The sequence below is a fragment of the Ranitomeya variabilis genome, chromosome 1 (genome assembly GCF_051348905.1).
Source record: "Ranitomeya variabilis isolate aRanVar5 chromosome 1, aRanVar5.hap1, whole genome shotgun sequence".
In the NCBI taxonomy this organism is placed as follows: domain Eukaryota; kingdom Metazoa; phylum Chordata; class Amphibia; order Anura; family Dendrobatidae; genus Ranitomeya; species Ranitomeya variabilis.
This window is the reverse complement of record NC_135232.1, coordinates 296,709,671-296,733,707: the sequence shown is the minus strand read 5'-3', so window position 1 is coordinate 296,733,707 and position 24,037 is coordinate 296,709,671. Positions and strand designations below refer to the sequence as shown.

The following is a 24,037-nucleotide window of genomic DNA, read 5'->3' as shown; positions in this document are numbered from 1 at the left end:
CGAGCACAGCAGGCCTTACACCAATGCCTTATCCACCTTGTCTTAATTTTATGTTCAATTCAAAGCTGTAAATGCTGACCCAGACTCTGATACCTCATGCATGGCTGATTGCTGCCATACCATTGTAAAATTTGTACTGTGGGTGAATTGAGTCCACTTTTCTGGTGTCTGGGAATGTTTGAAGGTATTGTGTATGCTTTTGTTTTTGCCTTCCATTGACACCAATGCCGTTCGGCTGTGTTGGGCGAATATTCGACAAATAAATCTGTGAATATTGCAAAATCGCTGATTGTAATCCGAACCAAACATTGAAATATTCTCTCATCTTTAATTATGAGCTTTCATAAGAAAGCAATAGGCAGCTCATTGATAAGATGTACATATTTCCAGAAATTGAAGTTTGCAATTGAAAATGGGCAATCTAGGCTGGCTAAATCTAAATTTTTCCCAGTTATACCACTATTATACCATAACTCATGGGATAGTTTTTTTTATAATGTCCTCAGTACAATTCTTTGCTAGAACTTCTGACACATTCTCAAAAGAGATTAACTATTTGCATGGGAATGCCTGGCCTGGGCCCTTTGGTATTTGAGGCCTAATAATTAGCAGTCTTATTATTCAGATATCTGCCAAGCAGAGAAACCAGAATAGTCTGAATGTGTTTCCTAGCAACCAGCCCAGGTGTACAGACAATTCTCTGCCAGGATTTCTGATGTGCGAGCGGAGAAATTGGCATCTGATAAAGACCATTTAATTTGAGTATTCTCTATCTTCTGCTGTTTTTCTTTGCAATAATGAAACTCATTTTGACCTACAGTTTTACTTTGCTAAGTTTAACAGATTACCATCAAGAAGACTTTGTCAAACATTAAATGGAATATGTCAGAAGGTATTTGCTACCTCATCTGAGAACAGCCTGATCTAGTCGAAGAGAAGTTGAATTGAAAGATGTATCACTTAGTTTTTTGGGTGCAGCAGTTGTGATGCAATCAGAGCTTTTAGATTTAGAAATACAGCCAAACTAAGTAAGCTTCCTTCGCACCCATCAGTCTCTATACACACAATGTCCATAGACAGTGAGCTGCCTATCACAGGAGGGGGCATGTCGGACTAGCAGTGTACCAGCAATAATAAGCTCCTGGTGCTAATACAATCTAAAACTGCTAAACTGCTGCATCCAGTAAACTAAGTGTTACTACCGCACATACTCACCTGTCTTCTCCCATCCCTCGGTGCACTTGCAACTCTGTCCCTCGTCGCTCTGCTTCTCCCTTCGCTGGGACGAGGCGTCTGGGTTCTTCGCGCATGCGCAGTCGCGTCTCCTGTGCCGCAGAGCCTCCTGGGAGGTCGCGACCTGACGGCTCTGCCCCAACATGGTGGCACCCATCGGGTATTTCTTCTCGGCGTCTTCCCAGGTAAGACGCCTTTGCTTTGTAGGATACCCTGAGCTTTGTCCAGCGTACCTATGCCCTAGGCTCCTCCGGTCTCAGTACCATTCTCCTTGCTGTTGTGCTTTGCCCGCTCTGTGTCTCTGCTGTGTTTGTCCTTAGTTCCAGTCTAGCCCGCTCTGTGTCTCCGCTGTGTTTGTCCTTAGTTCCAGCCTAGCCCGCTCTGTGTCTCCGCCGTGTCTGTTCTGTGCTCCAGTCCATTCAGTGTCTCCACTTTACCTGCCCTTTCTCTAGTCCCGCGTCTGTTTTCCCTTCCTGTTGGTATCCCTGTTCCTTAGCTCTTTCTTTTTGTTTTTTGCAGCCTTGTGGTTCCCTTGTTCCTCTCCAGTGATCCCATATATATCTATCATCCCTAGTCTGTTCCAGTTCCCTATTGCTAGTCCTCTGTCTCCCTCTTTTGTTTTTGGTCGCCCCTTTGGCTCTAGCTGTTGTGTCTCCATTCCCCCTTGGACCTGCTCCTAACGCTCCCTGTATAGGGGGTGGTTACATCTGGTCCACTCGTCCTCGGGGGCTCTAGAGTCAAGACCCAGAGGGTCCACTTTTGGATTCTTCTCCGAATCCCTACACTAAGTGACACATCTCTGGAATCATGGTCTCTTTTCCTACATCATGCTGCTCTCACATAAGGTAGCAAAACCTGGTAACAAATTCCCTTAAATGCATTTTAGACTAATGTTGGTTAAGCCACTGATATTGATGAGTTCGGCCAACACTCTAATGCAATGATGCACAACTCCCGTCCTCAAGGGCCACCAACAGTGCATGTTTTCACAATTTCCTTAGCATTGCACAAGACATTAGAATCATCTCCTGTGCAGGTGTTTAAATTATCACATGTTCAATACTAAGGAAATCCTTAAAACATGCACTGTTGGTGGCCCTAGAGGACTGGAGCTGTGCACCACTGCTCTAATGTGTATTGTGGTGGTGTCCAACTGAGGACATTTTAGACTGTCGATTTTTGTTCTCCCATAGATAAGCCGCCAGCAGGGATATCTGTCGGCAGCTTCCTCATAGACAGTACAGTAGCTTTCATCCAAGCAAGTGCTCCTAGATATGAGAGAAATGTCATTCCACATGAGTTAGTCCAACAGTCATCTAATGCGTATGGTGGACATTGGTGGACATCTAATGCGTATGATGGACATTAGCTATTTCATTATGTTACAGAGGACAAATCATTTGTCAGCTTATAGCCAAGAATTGAAAGTGAGCCCAGAGATGATAATTAAATTTTTGGAATCTGTGTCTGTTTAGTGGACTAAGCATAAGCATTACAATCACAGAGCCATTTTCCGTGTTATCAGATTTCCTTCACTCCCTTCTTTTTAACATCTTAAACAATGTTGCAGACACCATAACCTAAACCATTACAAATGACAGAACTCTCAACCCTCCTAACGCAGTCTGAGTCAGCTCACTGTATGTCTCAGCAGAGAAAGTAAATCATTTTATAGGTGCAGTAGATATAAAAAATCTACATGCTCCTGTTATAATGCTAGGTTTTTGTCTTGTAAAAAAATCATACCAAGAAGAATATTTTTAAAACTTTTTTCATCCGAAATGTCACTGGTAAATTGCAAAATTTAATTAAAAAAATAAATGGAAATCTTATCAGTTAGAAAAAGAAAATTAAAGAATGAAGATTATCTGGTGTTAAGGCTAGCGGAACGCACCGAGTAAATAGAGATGTTTTTAATGATATTGGTGCATTCGCAGCCCGGGGTCCACCGTGCAGGAGTACCTGCTGCTAGCAAACGGCGGCACTATATGGCGGTATGGACTAACTCAGTTAATTCACCGAGTAGCTGTGAAAGCAAAGCACTGTGCCCTGTTAGACTTCACAGAGGCACAGGCTAAGTGCCCAAACAGAGAGCAGCCAGTGGTCACGCATGCACACAAAACTCCTCTCCGGAGGTGCCAGCATTCTAGCGGCTTATTTCAGCCAGGTCCCTGAATACATACAAACACAAACTCCTCGCCGGAGGTGCCAGCATTCTAGGCGCTTATTTCAGCCGGGTCCCTGAACACACTCTCACGTGACCACACTGGCGCAAAGCACATAATAAAGAACAATACTAGAGCATGGCCGTGCGGCCATGCGAGCCTTAGATAGTTGCAGCACGTACAGGACCTTCCTAGAAGGACCAATGAGAGGCTGCCACAGAGCGTGAGCACCTACAGGACCTTCCTGAAGGACCAATGGCCTCAGCTGCAGTATCTGATCATGTGACCCTCGATCTCCACTGAGAGATCTTACTCTGGGCATGCTCAGAATGAGAAAAGCAGGACTTAGTCCCAGAAGCATCTGCTCGCCGCTGACCAACACTGACTTCAATGGCAGAAGCAGGAAAAGCAGCAGTAACTTCTTTATACAGGGTCAGACTGAGCGAGACGCTGGGACCGACATCTACGCTGAGCAGGCTCCACTGCGGCAGGAGAAGAATGGGAGACTGCAGCGGAGATGGCCCAAAATTCCCTCTGTGCAGAGGCGGAAACTCGACCCCTAACAACTGGTTGCATAAATATGCACACCCTTAAACTAATACCCTTTGAATTCATGACAGTATTCAGTCTTTTACGGGTTGGAGTCTATCAGCATGGCACATCAAGAATTGGAAATCTTTGCCCACTCTACCTTGCAGTAATGCTCCACATCTGTCAGGGCATTTCCTTTGTACATCTCTTTTCAGGTCAACTCACAGATTTTCAATTGGATTCAGATTTGGGCACTGGCCATTGCAAAACTTTGAACTTCTGTTGGCGAAGCAAATGTTTTGTTAATTTGGAGATGCATAGGGTTGTTGTGATGCTAAAAAGTGAAAAAGTGAACTGTTTCTTCATATTTTTAACAGAGGCCAGATGGTTTGTTGCAAGATTGACAGAAATTAGGAATTGTTCGTAATTGCCTGCACCTTGACTAAAACCCAAGTTCCATCTGCATTATGTCCCAAAGCATAATACGGTCTTTTGGTGATGCACAGTGTTTGCTTTGTATTAACCCCTTAATGACCGCCGATACGCCTTTTAATGGCAGCAGTTAAGAGTACTTTTTCCTCAGCATCACTTTTTAACAGCGCCAAGAAATAAGGGTATAGCAACCCCCAGTGTTGGAAAATCTCAATGATCTCAGCTACTGGGGATAGCTGCGACCCTGGAGAACATGAACAGGGACAGTTTTTATGATGCCCTGTCACGTGATCGCCATTATTCACAGAATAACGTCGAACACACACAATAAAAAGCCAGATTTTCTATTTATTTCTCTCCTCTCATATGATCTAGCATACCAGAGGAGAGAGAAATGGGGTCACCCAAGACCCCCCTGGTACCTCTGCCATCCCCAGACCCTCCTCCTTCGTCCCCGGCTCTCCAGGTCATCTTCCTGGAAGAAAATGGCGGGCACATGTGTAGTCCGCCCGCCGAGATCTGACAGCCGGTACCCTGCAACAATAGGATATTTTTCCCTTTGGTTCATTTTGATCACTATGATAGACCCTGATCACAGTGATCAAAATTAAAAAAAGAGTAAATCAAACCCCCATTGCCACCCACTTAGTTAGATAAAAATAATAAAATAAAAAAATTGTAATTTTTACATTCTTTGCAGTTTTCAGTTAGGGTTGGAGTTAGGGCTATGGTTTGGGTTAGGGCTTGGATTGTGGTTGTGTGAAGGTTGGGGTTAGGGTTGTGTTAGGGTTAGGGTTGGTGATAGGGTTGTGGTTGGGGTTAGGGTTGGGATTAGGGTTAGAGATGTGTTGGGGCTAAGGCTGTGTTAGGGTTGGCGATAGAAATGAGGGGTTTTCAAAAGTAAAGAAAAAATTATGATGATATGACAGCTAGTGTTGAGCTCAAGTGCTTGCTACTTGAGTTTGCATCGGGTGCTTGGATATACACTGAGTATCGCAGATCCCCGCATTTTTTTTAGGGGTGTCTAACAGCAACTTAAAATGCAGGGCAGGAACTCGAGCATGTCACTCGAGCACCCGCAATATTCGGTGCATAGCCGAACACTCAATGCAAACTGGAGTAGCAAGCACTTGCACTCAACACTAATGGCGACATATTCAATATGACAACCTAATGTTATCAAATCCTGTGTCGTACCTGTGGATTCAAAATGCTCACTATACCCCTGGATAAAATTCTTAAGGGGTGTGGTTTCCAAAATGTGGGTCACTTGTTTGGGGGTTTCCACTGTTTAGGTACATCAGGTGGTCTCAAAAGGCAACCATCCATCAATTCCAGCCAATTTTGGATTAAAAAAAGTCAAACGGTGCTCCCTCCCATCTGAGCCCTGCCATGAGCACAAAGAATGGATTTCCTCTACATATAGAGTATCAGTATACTGAGGAGAAATTGCACAACAAATTTTGTGGTCCATTTTCTCCTGCTATCCTTGTGAAAATAAAAAAGTTTGGGTCAGAAGAACATTTTTTGTGTAAAAAGTTAAATATACATTTTTTCCTTCCACATTGCTATAGTTCTCGTGAAGAACCTCAAGGTTTAATAGACTTCTTGAATATGGCTTTGAGCACCTTGAGGGGTGCAGTTTTTAGAAAGATGTCACTTTTGGGTAATTTCTGTCATATTGACCCTTCAAAGTCACTTCAAATGTGAGGTGGTCCCTAAAAAAATGGCTTTGTAAATTTTGCTGGAAAAATGAGGAATCGCTGGTCAACTTTTAACCCTTATAACGTCCTAAAAAAAAAATTATGTTTCCAAAATTGTGCTGATGTAAAGTAAACATGTGGGAAATGTTATTTATTAACTATTTTGTGTGCCATATCTCTGATTTAAGGGCACAAAAATGAAAAGTTTGAAAATTGCAACATTTTTGCCAAATTTCTTTTTTTTCATAAATGAACCAAAATCATGTCAAATTATTTTTACCACTAACATGAAGTACAATATGTCATGAAAAAATAGTCTCAGAATCAGTTGGATCCATAAAGCGCTGCAGAGCTATAACCTCAAAAAATGACAGTGGTCAGAATTGTAAAAATTGACTTGGTCACTAAGGGGTTGAACATTTATTTTGGAATTGTGGCCAAAAAAGTTCTATACAGTCTTCCCACATGTTTTTGGCAGACTTGATGTAGGTTTTGGCAAAACATAGTCAGCCTTGGATGCTTTTTTTTAATGCTTCTTTGTTGTTACCCTACCCCACAGCCCAGACATATGAAAAATACAGAAGGTTGTTGACACATACAGTAGTTGCGATAAAATTCCTCCAGCGTCTTTAATGCTGTTATAGGCCTATTGGCAGATTCCTGGACCAGTTCTATTTTTGTCTTTTCATACATTTTTGAGTGACATCCAGTTCTACGTAATGTCACTATTATGCAAAATGTAATCCACTTCTTTGTGACTGTAAGGAAACAGTTAAACTTTTTATGAGGTTAATTTGAATCATTTTACATGATGGCAGCTCTGTACTCACTACTACTATTAACATGAGTTAGATATCAGCTATAGTTATGACTGTCCTTGGTTTTTATCTTTCTCTTTCTTCATTTGTTCAGGATTTGAAGAGTGTTTGTATAGAAAAATGGGCACAAATCAGACCTCAGCAATGCATGTGACTAGTTTCTATATACAGGAGGTGTCTTGAAGCTGTCATCATCAGCAAAGGCTTTTGTACAAAGTAATAAATCCATTTCAGTGAGCATTGAGGAAATAAACAAGCCTGAATCACTTTGAGAAGACTCTGCACAGGTTGTGTGCACCAAGTTGCAAGTATCAATGGTTGCTATCGACAATAGAAGTTTTGGTTTTGGTTGGTTTCTGAATTAGTCAGTGTCTATAAAGTTTAGTTAGCGTCTGGACAAGGCTACGGATTTTTGTATATGACTTTGTTGTTTTGGTGCTGCGCAACCTGTGAAAATCAAATAAAATCTGCACCTGTTTGGACCAAACCTGCATTGCTACCTAAGGCATAATGCCTAATGAGAGATTTAATCTCTACAATCATTGGATGTAATGCAGTTGTGAAGTCCCAGAGCACACAAGCGATTGCAGTGCAAAGATTGAATGTCCTTTGTAAAGGCAGCTACAGCATTGTGAACACAGTCTGAAAGTATGTAGGAGCTTGATAAGCAATTAGTCCAGGTGCAGCAACAGTAGACCTAACAGGAAACCAACTAACTCCTTATCCAGCAGTATCAACAGAAGCAGGAGTTAAAGCAGCAGCACCAGCAACAGATGGCTCTCTTGGCAGAAACTCTCAGGACCAGGATGATGGCATCACCCACAAACCAAAGTTAAGGTATCCAGGTGAGGCGAACAGTGCAGGAGGCTTTACAGAAGATGACTCTGGAAGATAACGTTGAGGCTTTCCTGACTTTTCCTGACTGTATTTGAGAGGGTGGCAGACAGAGAGAATCTGCACCCAGAGCCATGAGCAGAGATTCTAGCTCCATATCTTACAGGGTATCCACAGAAAGCATACTACGACCTTGCAAAGCAGGATGCCAAGGAATACGAAAAGCAGAAGGCGGAGATTATGGCTCGTTTGGGCATCACCCTAGCAGTCCGAGTGCAATATATGCACTTCTGGTGCTACCAGAGTGACAAGCCTCCCCAATCAAAGATAGTCGACCTGTTACACCTGGTTTAAAAATGTTTGCAGTGCGAGATCTGTTTACTTGCTAGATGATAGAGAAGACGGTCTTGAACCGGTTTATCCATTCACGCCTGAAGCTGGTGCAAAGCTGGGTTGCTCAGGAATATTCTCAGAATGCAGATGACCTGGTGGGTCTGGCCGAGGATACTCAGCTGTGGAGAACTACCTGAGTTGTTAATGAAGTTTGAGTTCACCTGTCAGGGATATCCAAAAGAAGGGGCCCAAGATCACTTTTGAGTGGCACTCTAGGTCCCAAGAAGGGTCAGAGCCAGTTCAAGGGATTCAACTCATAAGATTATTTGTTGGCGGTGTCATGCCCTGGGACATATATCAGCTATTTGTCCCCTGACCTTGGATCCAATGTAGTGCTGCATAGGCCAGCACAGCTTCTTCTTCGCCTACTCTGCCGGTAGATCTATTTCTCATCCTGGTGGTGAATGGGGTGCAAGTGAAAGAGTTTGGTGACTCTGGTAAGGGCCAAACTCCCACAAGTGACAGTCCTCGGGAATGTGGTGGATATTAAGTGTATCCACGGAGACGTCAAAAACTTTCTAGTGGCCCAGGTCACAATATGCACAGACCGTGATGCCATGGCCCACTAAGAAGGAGTGGTCAAAGAATTATTGTATGACATTGTTATCGGACGTCACTTTCTGTGACATATCATAAGCTAATACTAAATATATATATTTTTTCTGCTAGGGCCAAAAATGAGTGGCGTGGAATGTGTTGAAGGAATGGCTGCAGGACTATATGAAGAACTCTTTGCAGTTATTGTCTCGCTCATTAACAGGTATATGGGCATTTATTTATTGAGTTTTATTTTGCCTAAAATACAACAGTGCTTTTTTTCAATGAAAAACAGATATTTATGTGATGTTCCAAGTTACATCAATGTAAGAATCATTTAAAAGAGTGACAAGTTTGTCTTTATAGGCCTCTTATTTCCTTTCATTATTTTAATTAAAGGAATTGTCTGTGATGAGAGAAAGCCCTATACCCGTTCAAAGTAGAATTTACCTTCTCTATGGGCTGTGGCTAGAATTGCAGATCAGCCTCGTGGACTTGAACAAACCTTATTTTCCAATCTAATACAACCCCTTTAAAGTTTATCCTAAGAGAAAGTAGTAAAATTTTGGACTTCAGGGAAATTTGAATAGTTTGAGCCACTGTTTTTTCCACTTGAATGCATTCATTTAGTTTTACAGTAAATGTCATATCCATAGCTTTAAATCTGTAAGTTGTCATTATAATATGATTTTATTTTAATTCTTATTTCGGGAATACTTACAAATCCTTGGAACATTATTACACATTGAATGTTGATCAGTTTATCAGAATGTCTTAGATTTTGTTTTACCTTGTTTGATTCAACTAAAATATTTGTAGCCTTGTGAATGTTCCCAACGGCAGTTATTAAAGTACATTGTCTATCTTCTTATCTAAGATTTAGTTTCCTCAAAATCTATAATTCACAAGATGCAGTCTTCTTTTACTTGGTTTACTTTTTCATGGATGATAAGTAAAAATATTTCATTTGGTTTATACTTGGTTTACAAAAGGTTCTATAGCAACTTTGAGGGTTTGTACCAAGGTATGAAGTTACCGTATCACATCCTGATCACTTTGGGGTCCTACCTCTGAAAAGCCTCATTTGGAGTGGAGGGCAAAGCATGTACACCTCAACTTCATTAATCCTCAAACTCCTAATACTTGGACCATCAGTGGTCAGGAAGCTATCACCTGTCTTAGTACAAACTCTTTACGTCATGAAAAATATAACTTAATGCTGCAATCATATTTTGACTTAATCTAGAATTTTTTCTAAGGTCTTTATCCTCAAGTCTTTTGACTCTGGCTTCCATCATGGTGGTTGATATTCCTGGATTTCACAACCCACGTCATCAGAAAAAAGAGAGGGCTGCCACATTTGAAGAAATGTGCAATAATTATATACAAGAACGCTTGCAGTGCTTGTCCTACAAGAGAACCTTTAGCACTCCCCTGGATAGGTTTAATGAGGTAAGGTTGACTTTGTACATCAAATATTACATTGCATGTATATACTGTATGTATGGATATAAAATGTACATATAACTTTGACATATTCTGATGGTCTGGCACTTGTTAGTTACAAAAGTCTTCTGAGATATGTCACAATTACGTGATTGTGTGCATTCGACTAAATGATGGCGTATTGTAGCAGTAGTTAAGCATCTGCGCCATTCACCTGCTGTGCAAGGAGGTGTAGCACTTTCTAATTGTCATGAATGGAGTTGTTTTTCCTTTATAATAGAAGTGGAAAAAGATGACTTTCTGTAAGTAATCTGCTAAGGTCCCAGAGGTCAGACCCTCATCAATCAGGAAGTAAAATATCCTAGAATTATGCCACCCAACTATTTTTAAATAGTGAATAATAAAGTAAATAACTCGAAAATCGCACATTTTTAGCTTTGACAGAAAAATTATATTTTGTTACTTTTTATCTTGAGTTACCATCCACTAATTCAAAATATTTTTAAACCTATCCAGTTATAGGGTACTTTAACTCTTTAATGACCTATAATGTACATTTTAGTCATAGGTCGACAAGGAAAATGTGAAGTTGGCTCAGAAAATGAGCCTCCTCCTGCTTAATACAGTGTTACAGTGTTACATAGTCAACATCTGCCTCTAACTGCAGTGAATGGAGTTTGCTCTGATCGCAGCAGTTTAATAATTTAAATGCTGCTATCACACACTGACAGCAATATTTAAAGACGACATTGTCAGTGGGCAAAGATTCCCTGCAACGCAATTATGTGAAGCCATTGAGTTATCATGTCAGCCAGGATTCTGATGTGGTACTGCAGTATGTGCTTTTCATGTATTTATTTATTTTACAACTCTATATAGTATAATTAATTCCACAGCGCTTTACACACATTATCATCTCTGTTCCCAGTGGGGCTCATAATCTAGATTTCCTATCAGTATGTCTGTGGAGTGTTGGAGGAAACAGGAGTAACCAAGTACCTACGAAGGGAGAACATACAAACTCCATGCAGATGTTGTCCTTGGTGGGATTTATACCCAGGACCCCAGCGCTACAAAGCAACAGTGCTAACCACTGAGTCACCATGCTGCCCACATATTTGCATAGGTCAAATTATTGCAGATTCACGCCATCCAATTGCAGTCTTCCTCAACTCCAGTCCTCATATTTTTTTAATTCCATTAGTATTGCACATTTAATGTAATTATCACCTGTGCAAAACTAAGAAAATCCTAACAATGTGATCTGTAGGTGGGCCTTGAAGACTGAATTTAGGGAACAAAGCCCAAGTAGGACTAAAAATAAAATTTAAAAAAGCTAAAAATGTTTTTTAAAAGTTTAACTCACCCCCTTCAAAAATAATAAAGTTAAAACATATAAAGGGAATCTGTCAGCATTTTTTTTTGCTATATATATTGAAGACAGCATGAGGTAGTGGCTAAATCACTGAACTCAATGATATGTCGCATGTCCGGCTGTGTGATGTTGTTTACTTAGATTGAAGATTTAATCACCTTATGAATAACATTGCTGTGACTAGCTGGTCACGTGAGCCCTGGTCTGACTCCGCCCTCTTCTGTGATAAGCACCTGTCTATAGCCATAGTATATAGAGAGTCTGGTGTGGGCGGGGCTAGCTTTCTCAGCTCTGCTGCATTGCTAAATCTAAAACTCTGATTGTCTCAAAATGACTGCACCCAATAAACTAAGTGATACATCATTGTAATTCATGGTTTCATTCACTACATCATGCTGCTCTCAGATAGGTAGCAAAAACCTGCTGACATATTCCCTTTAAGAAAATAAACATATTTAGTATAATCATGTCTGAAAAACACAGATTTATAAGAATATAAAATTATTTAAATCATATGTTAACCCTATTCTCCTGGTTACCACTATACACTTGTTATCTTCTGGTAATTTTTGACCGGACCTAATAAAGTCTTGATTTTTAGCTAATTTACCGTATATACTCGAGTATAAGCCGACCCGAGTATAAGCCGACCCCCCTAATTTTGCCACAAAAAACTGGGAAAACTTATTGAATCGAGTATAAGCCTAGGGGGGAAAATGCAGCAGCTACCAGTAAATGTCAAAAGTAATAATAGATACCAATAAAAGTAAAATTAATTGAGACATCAGTAGCTTAAGTGTCTTTGAATATCCATATTGAATCAGGAGCCCCATATAATGCTCCATACTGTTCATTATGGCCCCATAAGATGTCCCATATTAAAATATGCCCATATAATCCTGCATAAAGGTTAATAAAGGCCCCATAAGATGCTCCATAGACACATTTGCCCAATATAATGCTGCACAAATGCTGATTATGGCCCCATAAGATGCTCTATAAAGATATTTGCCCCTTATAGTGCTGCACAAACGTTATGGCCCTATAAGATGCTCCATACAGACACTTGCCCCATATGCCGTAGTGCCCTACAAATGTTAATTATGGCCCCATACAGACACTTGCCCCATATAGTGCTGCACAAACATTATGCCCCTATATAGTGCTGCAGAAACGTTATGACCCCATATAGTGCTGCAGGAATGTTATGGCCCCATATAGTGCTGCAGGAATGTTATGGCCCCATATAGTGCTGCAGGAACGTTATGGCCCCATATAGTGCTGCAGGAACGTTATGGCCCCATATAGTGCTGCAGGAATGTTATGGCCCCCATATAGTGCTGCAGGAACGTTATGGCCCCATATAGTGCTGCAAGAATGTTATGGCCCCCATATAGTGCTGCAGGAATGTTATGGCCCCATATAGTGCCGCAGGAATGTTATGGCCCCCATATAGTGCTGCAGGAATGTTATGGCCCCATATAGTGCTGCAGGAATGTTATGGCCCCATATAGTGCTGCAGGAACGTTATGGCCCCATATAGTGCTGCAGGATTGTTATGGCCCCATATAGTGCTGCAGGAACGTTATGGCCCCCATATAGTGCCGCAGGAATGTTATGGCCCCATATAGTGCTGCAGGAATGTTATGGCCCCATATAGTGCTGCAGGAACGTTATGGCCCCCATATAGTGCCGCAGGAATGTTATGGCCCCATATAGTGCTGCAGGAATGTTATGGCCCCATATAGTGCTGCAGGAATGTTATGGCCCCATATAGTGCTGCAGGAACGTTATGGCCCCATAGATGCTCCATACAGACACTTGCCCCATTTGCTGCGATAAAAAAAATAAATCACATACTCACCTCTCCGTCGCTCAGGTCCCCGGCACTTTCAATAGTCACCTCTCCTCGTTCCGGGCGCCGATCTGTCTTCAGCACTGACGTTCAGCAGAGGGCGCGCACTGACCACGTCACCGCGCCCTCTGACCTCAGCGTCACTGCTGGAGACAGATCGGCGCCCGGAACGAGGAGCAGGTGACTATCGCGCAGCGCTGCGCTGCGCTCCCCTCCCCGTATACTCACCTGGTCCTGTCGCTGTGTAGATCCTGCTTCCCCGATGCCGCAGCGCTTCATCCTGTACTCAGCGGTCACATGGTACCGCTGATTACAGTAATGAAAAGGCGGCTCCACCCCTATGGGAGGTGGAGCCGAATATTCATTTACTGTAATGAGCGGGACCATGTGATCGCTGAGTACAGGAAGAAGCTGAAGCTGCTGCTGCCGGCGCCGGGGAAGCAGGGACCGCGCCTGGACTAGGTGAGTATTTTTAGACAGCCCCCGCTCCCCCTCCCCTGCCGACCCCCGGTATGACTCGAGTATAAGCCGAGAGGGGCAATTTCAGCCCAAAAAAGTGGGCTGAAAATCTCGGCTTATACTCGAGTATATACGTTAAGTGTTTTAATTGAATAATTTTTGCAGTATTATATTGTATGTGAACCTGGTTGTTTATAAACAAATGAAAAATGGAAAGAAAAACTTACTTTTTTTTTTTTTTGGTCAAAACATTTAACATGGCTTTATTGGAATATTTATGCATATTGCATATTTGCACATACAAAATAATGATTCATCCAACTGTAAACTATAACTAATAATAATAAATGTATGTGTAAATCTGCATGGACCAAAAGGACCTAAATAAATTGATAAATAGTAGTAGATGTAATATATAGTCCAAAATGAGATTATAGCTCCTTTATTTTACTCATAAAATGGCTGGAGATCACTATAAAAGGCTATCGGTCATTTTTGACCGAAGAGTACAAGTGTATAAAAAATTGTGGAGCAAAAAGAAAACATAAAAAAATATATTTAAAAATATGCATAGTAAGAACCCCTCAAATGAGGAAAAGTCAATCAACCACAAGTTTCAGAACCGCATCTTGAATTTGAAAAAAAATATTAAAGTTCAAAATCGGTCGTTTTTGACCGAAGACAACAGCAGGGTTAAGCACTGTACTTCGCCCTTAAAAACATGATAAGCGATGAAAATGTCAAATGTACCCCAAAATGGTACAAACTCAGCATGCAAAAAACAAATACTCACATCAGTTCCACTGACAAAATATAAAAAAAGTTACAGGGTCAGATTTTTTTTACACTAAAATATATTTTTATTTATAAAGTTGGTATTGCTGTAACCATAATGACCTTGAGAATCATATTTCCTAATTAATCTAGCTTACAGGATAAATGCAGTAAAGACCCAACAAAAAACAACAGTAGAATTAAATTTTTTTGACGATTTAATCCCACTCCCCTTAATCCAAACTCCTTTACGAATAGTCTACTTACATTGAGTTTTAAGGTATTGTGTAAAAATAGTAAAAGCAGGATTTTATTAAAGTATCCAAAAATTGCAAAGGTTATTTTATAAGAACATTCACAGAAAATGAAAATAACACAGCGATAATTGTATTATTCAGTATAGCTCTGCTTTAAGCATATAATGAATCGTTTTGTGTGCTGGCATTTCTTCACAGGAAAAGATTGAAATTTCTTTTGAAATTCCTTTGGAATCCCCATTCAACACTGTATCAGTCATAGACCAGACGTCTTCACAGGCAAGAAATGCTTTAATAACTTTATTAATATTTGTAAAATGAAGTTCAAAATTTAGTTGGATCATGACGAGTCTCATGCAAAATACAAGGTAGTCATGTTCATGGAAATTGCAAAGAGATTAGAAGTTAGATGAGTGTAAAAAATAACAATGTTTGATACACTTTACTTGCTATGTTTTCTTCTCTATCAGCATGAAATGCAAATAAGGCACTAAGCATGTATGTTAGGAAAAATATTCCTTCTTTCCAGCTTTCTTTAGTTTTTCTCCTTTCCTGGAACCTTCTGTATGTGTTCTTTTTAGTTTATTCATTTATTACAAACTGGTTATTACTATTAGGCCGTATACATCAGATTATTTTGAGCAACAATTAACCTGATTGTCCCTTGGCATCTTCTGTTGGGAGGACAGTGATCAGACAGGATGTGTCTGAACAAGCTCCTACTACTTCTGCCTTTGTCACTATTCTAATACTGTGAATGCCGATGAGTGACGGCAGCATGTTTCACTTAAACTTTATGATAGTGAGGTCTTTTCGCTGTTCATCAGTTCCAGTTATTCTCATTGTTAAACAACATGCAGAAAATGTCCAAACAATGGAAAGTCTTCTAGTTTAAGGTTAGACATATCAGCAAGGGTAGAGAACATGTATATAAGGCATAACTTTTAATAATATAAAATCTAAAAAACCTCCTTGCTATAAAAAGACAGACACAGCATATAAATAAATGCAGAAGCCATTGGGTATTACCAAAGAAAAAGGCAAATAATACTGTTCTAAGAGCTATAAGCCTATTAGCCAAAAATAGGAACAGTCTCACCATGAGTAGAGGTGATATCTGCTAGTGTTCCTCCATGTTACTGCTCCTCCAATTAGAAGAGGGGGAAGCGCTTATTTATCCAGTCACACTTTACCCCAGCAGGAGTCAGTGGATTATAAACACTCCCAACTTGTTTCATCAAAAGACTCATCAGAATAGATAGCTGTAAAGGCCCCGTCACACATAGCGATTTACCAACGATCACGACCAGCGATACGACCTGGCCGTGATCGTTGGTAAGTCGTTGTGTGGTCGCTGGGGAGCTGTCAAACAGACCGCTCTCTCCAGCGACCAATGATCAGGGGAACGACTTTGGCATCGTTGAAACTGTCTTCAACGATGCCGAAGTCCCCCTGCAGCACCCGGGTAACCAGGGTAAACATCGGGTTACTAAGCGCAGGGCCGCGCTTAGTAACCCGATGTTTACCCTGGTTACCAAAAAAAACAAACACTACATACTCACCATCTGATGTCCGTCAGGTCCCTTGCCGTCTGCTTCCTGCTCTGACTGAGTGCCGCCGTACAGTGAGAGCAGAGAGCAGCGGTGACGTCACTGCTGTGCTGTGCTCTCACTGTACGGCGGCACTAAGAGCAGGAAGCGGACTGCAAGGGACCTGACGGACATCAGATGGTGAGTATGTACTGTTTTTTTTTTTTTACATTTACGCTGGTAACCAGGGTAAACATCGGGTTACTAAGCGCGGCCCTGCGCTTAGTAACCCGATGTTTACCCTAGTTACCAGTGAACACATCGCTGGATCGGTGTCACACACACCGATTCAGCAATGTCAGCGGGACCTCAACGACCAAAAAAAGGTCCAGGCCATTCCGACACGACCAGCGATCTCGCAGCAGGGGCCTGGTCGCTGGTACGTGTCACACATAGCGAGATCGCTACTGAGGTCGCTGTTGCGTCACAAAACTTGTGACTCAGCAGCGATCTCGCTAGCGATCTCGCTATGTGTGACGGGACCTTAAGGAGAAACATCCTCAATGGCTGGGTATATACAGTACTGCATCAGTAGCTAAACATGTTACCTGGCTTATTGCCGCCCACCTCTTTAAATATATGGCAATGACACGAACATTACTTCTGGGTGCCAAAGTATGTGACGACATATCCGATTCGTCCACTCACGAAGTGCATTACCCTGGAGTAAATGAGGCGCATGCATCACTTCCTGCATACAGAGATGTGATGGATTGAAATGTTCTACGTCCCTGTTTGAAGAGACCTGGAAGTGTCAGTATTGTTATGACTGCTAACGCACATTCACACTACCATACATAGCAAACCATCCAGAGAGACAAATATCTGAACCTGAGAGAACCCTTTTCAGACTAGGAAAATCCCTCCTCTGACCCTGGTCTGTCCCTGCCTGACCACGGAGGTTGGCACCCTAAGGTAACTTAATGGAGCCCCCACTTGACGGCAGCATACCCTAAATGTTCTTAGCAGCTCCTAGTATACCTAGAGTAGCGATGCCTTAAGGAATAAAGGAATCTCACACGAAACAAAAGCAATCAACTTAAACTACAGCAAACAGAATGAATCCAACAAAGACTAAAGCAAGTACTGTTAATAAATGTACTGCCTTCTTCCTAAAGGTGAACGAAAGATAGATAGAAAGAAACAGAAAAGCTGGCATTTCACAGACTGGCTCCAAACATCAACAGAATGCGGTCCAAGTTGCCCTCCCCCGAAGGGGAAACCAACTTTTTCAATGCACATACACCTCATGCTAGAAGCATTACCACCATGTGTTGTACTAGCATGCCTAGCTAGGAGTGTATCCCTATTATTTATTATGTCCCTTACATGTTCAACAACCCTTCTTTTAAGTTCATGTGTCGTTTTGCCAATATACTCAAGGCCACAGTGGCTGATTGCTTTATAAACTACATCTTTGGTGCGACAGTTAATGAAAGGTTGAATATTATTAAACTCTCTCCTGCCACTTTAGTGGCGCATGTACTCCCTGTTGCTATAAACGGACATGCCACACAACCACTGCACTCAAAACAACACTTGACGTGAGGACACCCAAGTTGTCTGTTTAGGGTGGATGAAATAACTATGTACAAGTCTATAATGAAAAAGAAAACGGCTTCACAGGAGCACCAAGCTGGTGTTAGGGGTCGTTAAAACGGAAGATACTCTGCAGCTCCAGCCGGATGCCTCGCAAGGGGATCAAAACAAGAAGGGACAAAAAACGGTCATAGGAGCGCATGCGAGACGGTGAGTTGATATAAAATCTTCACTTATTAGTTTCCATAACCACAGTCACCTGAGGAAGATGGAGGTATTCCATTGAAACGCGTTGTGGAAACTAATAAATGAATATTTTATATAAACTCACCATCTCGCATGCGCTCCTATGAACGTTTTTTGTCCCTTCTATGTGCAAGTCTGTCTCACAATGGATTTCCCCTTCTTGTATATGATAAGAAGGTGTGGACCAATGGACAATATGTTTCCTTACCCAACTCAGTACAGATATAATCTGGCCTCAACTGTGACCTCCTATTATTACCACATTTGTGCATTGTATTGATTAGAAATCCACTTTGACTATTAATTAACCTAGCTGCCTACTTGGGCAGCTTGATATAATGTAAAAATAAAATCAATAGGATTCAACAGCTCATTACAAAGTAATCTGTATAATGTCAGAGAAGCGCAATCTTCAGAGTCATGACCTGTTTACGCTATGTACAGTGTCTGTCTTCGCGGAAAAGGAAATATATATGCTTCCTTATCTACTGTTAAATATTGAGAAGCAGATTATCAGCCATAATCCATCATCACCACTAATTCGGACCTTATAAGCAACACAACTGTGACTTTATGTTGAATATAATCTTACAGTAGAATATTATTGAAAACATCTTTAAACTATTAAAATGTAATAAAACTGAGTCAAGAATGCAGAGCTCCCCATCAATAATGTATGCCTGCATACTTAAAATACTCTATATCTACAGTACAACTTTTCTAATGTTTTGTCTATGAATACCATAATTTAACTAGTTAAGAAATTTTTTATCATTTCACATTAATTATAATGAGGCTAACCACATTCAGCCACATCCCATTTTCATTTTTGCGCTTTTTAATTTTTTACCCTACTTCCAAGAGCTATATTTTTTCCATCAACACAGGCATAATAGTGCATATCTTGAAGTAACTCTTATAAGTGTGGCTGTTAACTACATACTCTGATATTCACATAGACATAACCAGTGCCTGATTGATGATGCCCAATCAACGATCAGCATATACAGTGCCTTGCGAAAGTATTCAGCTCCCTGGAACTTTTCAACCTTTTCCCCCATATCATGCTTCAAACATAAATATACCAAATGCAAATTTTTGGTAACGAATCAACAACAAGTGAAACACAATTGTGAAGTTGAACTAAATTTATTGGTTATTTGAAAAAAAAAAATTAAATCCAAAAATGGAAAAGTGAGGCGTGCAATATTATTCGACTCCTTTACTTTCAGTGCAGCAAACTCACTCCAGAAGTTCATTGTGGATCTCTGAATGATCCAATGTTGTCCTAAATGCCTAATGATGATAAATATAATCCGCCTGTGTGTAATCAAGTCTCCGTATAAATGCACCTGCTCTGTGATAGTCTCAGGGTTCTGTTTGAAGCACAGAGAGCATCATGAAGACCAAGGAACACAACAGGCAGGTCTGTGATACTGTTGTGGAGAAGTTTAAAGCTGGATTTGGATACTAAATGATTTCCAAAATTTTAAACATCCCAAGCACTGTGCAAGCGATCTTATTGAAATGGAAGGAGTATCATACCACTGCAAATCTACCAAGACCCTGTCGTCCCTCTAAACCTTCATCTCAAACAAGCAGAAGACTGATCAGAGATGCAGCCAAGAGGCCCATGATCACTCTGGATGAACTGCAGAGATCTACAGCTGAGGTGGGACAGTCTGTCCATAGGACAACAATCAGTCGTACACTGCACAAATCTGGCCTTTATGGAAGAGTGGCAAGAAGAAAGTAATTTCTCAAAGATATACATAAAAAGTGTTGTTTAAAGTTTGCAACATACCATAGAAAAGAATCAGGACAAAGGCATAGCTGTATGACCTCGGGTTGATGAAACTGCACATACACCAGGGATTATGGGCGCCAATTCCAAAGAAAAATAATCTGTATATCCATACAAAAAAAAGAGGATTGGCACATACCATCCCGTGCAACAAAATCCTTTATTATGGTATCATCCTACCAACAGCAGACATATAAAACAGTAGAGCAAATACAGACGACGATCGTTTCACACTTACATTGCGCTTCAACAGGTCATATGTAGGACAAAGCTCACAGAATATTTATCGGCAGCCATTGCCCTTGTCCCAACCACCATCAGGTGAAAGCATATCATTAATTGTGAACAAGTGAAAACCAGATACATGCAGTACAAAAAATATTGTTAAAAACAGATAAATTAAAAAAAATCACAAAAACACAGCCATGTCGAGTTTGTTATTAAAGCCTAATGGACCTTGAGCACGAGTCTGAATAATCTATCTAGCCTCCTTTCTTAATAATAATTTATTGAGGTCGCCTCCTTGTGCAGAAAATACAGCAAAACAAGGCAGAGATGCTTACCTGCCTAGGCCACCAAACAAATGCACCTGTGTTTCTTCTACCACATGGGTCCACTGCATCCTTAGAGTGCATTTGTTTGGTGGCCTAGGCAGGTAAGCATCTCTGCCTTGTTTTGCTGTATTTTCTATTTTTGGAGGATCTTTGAATCCTCTTTTTGTGCTTTTGCTGTTTAGAGTTACGCCTCCTTGTGCAGGCATTTTAATGGTTTCAATCTCTGCAATACGCAAGACTTCAGGAATGCCTGCATGTTTTTTCCTTATATGTTCAATTAATCTAGGTACCCCTTTACCACAGGTGATGGAACAAAAGTGCTCATGGAAACATACGAATAGGTGACGAATAGTCTTTCCAATATAGTGAAAACCGCATGGGCAAAAAACAACGTATACAATGTAATTTGTGCGGCATCTTGGACCTTACGTGAAATACCTCCCATCTCTAAATTTTTGGTGGTAAGATGGAAGGAACAGAAAGAACAATTTCCGCATTTATGATTGCCTACAGGCATATTTTTTGCAGCCAATTATTGGATTCGATTTTAACACGATTCTGAACTAGAATATCTTTTATATTTTTTGTCCTCCGGTATGTAACCAGCGGACCCCTGGACACTATATCCCCAATTTCTTTTTCTCCCGCTAGCAAATGCCAGTTCCTGTTGATCGCAGATCTAATCTGACTGTCCAAATTTAAAATTAAAAATTATTTTTTCTTTTTTATTCTGTTGTACCCAGCATTTCTTTTCATGTGAAACAGGAGGACTTTCCTCAATTCTCTTTAACGCGGTGTCAAGAACAGATTTGGGGTAACCCCTGTCAGAAAAACGTTTATAAAGGTCCAAAGATTGTTCTTTAAACCTGATGGGATCGCTATTAATCCTTTTCAGTCACAGAAACTGGCTGTAAGGCATTTTTTCAAAAATGGCAGATGAGCGCTGTCAAAATGAAGAAGAGAATTGGTGGAGGTTGGTTTACGATATATTTCTGTTCTTAGAGAGCCATTAACAATATGCAATTGTACGTCCAAGAATTCAAGAGTATCGCCCCCAAATTTGGCAGTGAACCTCATATTCATATTGTTGGACGTATTTAAGAGATCCACGAACTGATGGAACGAATCCTGAGACCCGTCCCATACTATGAATATATCGGCGACATATCTCAGAAGAAGTTTAATTTGCTTGAGAAAACAATTTTTTGTTGAATACATCAATTATTATTCAAAAATTGCAAGGCACAGGTTTGCGAAGGTACATGCAACGGGTGTCCCCATTGCGGTACCCACTCGCTGCAGGTACCACACATCCATGAATTTAAAGGCATTGTGCCCCAACACAAAATTTAATCCCTCACATATAAAATCCACAAAATTCTCTCCATTGTCTGTACTGGATAACGCTGTTCTGACTGCGTCTACCCCTTCTAATTGCGGTATTCTTACATAAAGACTTTCTACATCAATGGAGGTTAATGAGAAACCTTCCTGCCATGTAAAATCTTTTAAGGCCACAAAAAATTCACCTGTATCTTTTATATACGAGGGTATAATAATAAATAATAAAACGATCTTAGGTCTTTACTCAGAAATCAGGTTGAAAAGGGCGTAATTTCGTGCAAACATGCAAAAAAAACTATTGCCAGATTATCCCTGTAAGCCCTTTTGGTACCATGTACTCAAAATCCATAAATCCTCTTCACACCCTCCCGGGCGGCCGAACATCGCAGGGATAGGATCTCTTACAGAACCATTGTCTAAATATCTTGATTGGTTGCTGCGCCCTCTTCTAAAATCTATACCCTCGTATATAAAAGACACATGCTGCCGTCAGATTACATAGCAAAAACCTGTTGTCATATTCCCTTTACGACTATCATACAAATCCGTTCTTAATGAACTGGGGCTTTAATTTTTATATGGTGCACCCAAGCTTGCACACATTTATAATCTGGTCACACTATTGAATAGATTATACTTTTTCAAGATCAACACCATGATTATAATTGATTAAAACTACCCATGAGTGATGTATCTGATATTCACACACAAGTGGACAGTTACTTGTACATAACATTCATTATTTACAACATGAAAAAAACAAAATTGAAGCTTCATAAACTTTATGAATAGCTATTTTATCTGAGTGATGAATCTCAAGAGACAGAGGCATTATGCAGAATAACATTAAGCAAATGTGTCTAGAGCCATAAAGACAGCACTATGTCTTCCAAACTGTATAAAAGGCAACTTGGAGAAAAGTAGATTTAAGTGGTGCCATGCAGCAGAGACTGAAGTCATTATGGAGCCTTCCTTTATTTATGACTCTGCTTGACAGATTAGTAAGGACACATAAATATGCAAAACGCTTAAAAGTCTCCGTAGGTGACTATCATATTCAAGGATGGATGATGATACATCAGTTATTGGGTTAGCAAAAACAAAATATATTGTATTGCTTGCCTTTCTAGCCAGATGCCCAGGCTTTATTTTCAAAGTATACCACACAAGGTTATATAAGGTAGGTAATTGAAGAGCTTTAAAAGTATACTTGTAAGGAAACCTGTAGAATATAGGCAAAATACGTAGTTTTTATGCTTTAGTCCACTTTATACCTTTCGTCCTTACTGGATTTTTTATTTTTCATTTGTTGTTTAATTTTTCCATCATTTTTAAAGCTGAATTCTGCATTCAACTAAGTCTTTTTTTTAAAATTATTATTAATAGGGTGAGCAGACCCGCGGAAGTTCGGGTTCGGCCAAACTTGAGAAAAAAGTTTGGTTCGGTTACCTGAACTTGACCCAAACTTGACCCCAGACCCAAACCCCATATAAGTTAGTGGGGACCCAAACTTTGATGCTGTAAAACGCCTGTGAAATGGTTGTAGTAAGGGCTAGGGGGCTGCAAATGAAAGTAAAATGGGACAAGAGAATTGCCCTGCAAACAAATGTGGATAGAGAAATTACTTAAAACAACAGAGAATAAAAAAAAAATCTTGAACCAGGAAACCGACATCCATGTGGAGGAGTGGAGCAGTGCCTTGCGTGTGTGTTTTACTGCACTTGTTAATAAATAAATTAATTACCCCTGGGGGGACCCCAATTCATTTTTTTTAAATTCCCCCCATTTATAATAAACAGAAAAGGCAAAGCAGACAGCTGCGGGCTGACATTAAAAGGCTGGGAAGGTGCATAGATATTGTCCCCTACCCAGCACAATAAAAAAGCTTACAGATGTCGGCTTTCCCTTGGCTGGTTATAAAAATAGGGGGGACCACACGTCGTTTTTTTAAATTTATTTGTTTCATAACGTCAGGCCAAGTCATGTGCTTCACCTGCCAATCATCGCCATGCCATAATGCAAAATGTATCGTGAAGGCAAAGACATAGAAGCTGGAATTTGGAGCCTAGACAAATAGGCCAATGCTCACTAGGTAAATAATTCTGAAAAGAAAGCATAAGCATAATCACATGAGCCAAATGTCAGGCAT

General features: G+C 40.5%; 1 protein-coding gene across 1 annotated transcript in view; it reads left to right on the top strand.

Moving 5' to 3' along the window:
- MYO18B (myosin XVIIIB) overlaps positions 1-24,037 on the top strand; it is a 1,084,067-nt gene that overhangs the window by 336,055 nt on the left and 723,975 nt on the right. Inside the window, exons 15-17 of the mRNA XM_077295498.1 lie at positions 8,779-8,869; positions 9,906-10,098; positions 15,011-15,091. Of these exons, the coding sequence (XP_077151613.1) occupies positions 8,779-8,869; positions 9,906-10,098; positions 15,011-15,091 (365 nt within the window). The remainder of the gene's footprint in view (positions 1-8,778; positions 8,870-9,905; positions 10,099-15,010; positions 15,092-24,037) is intronic.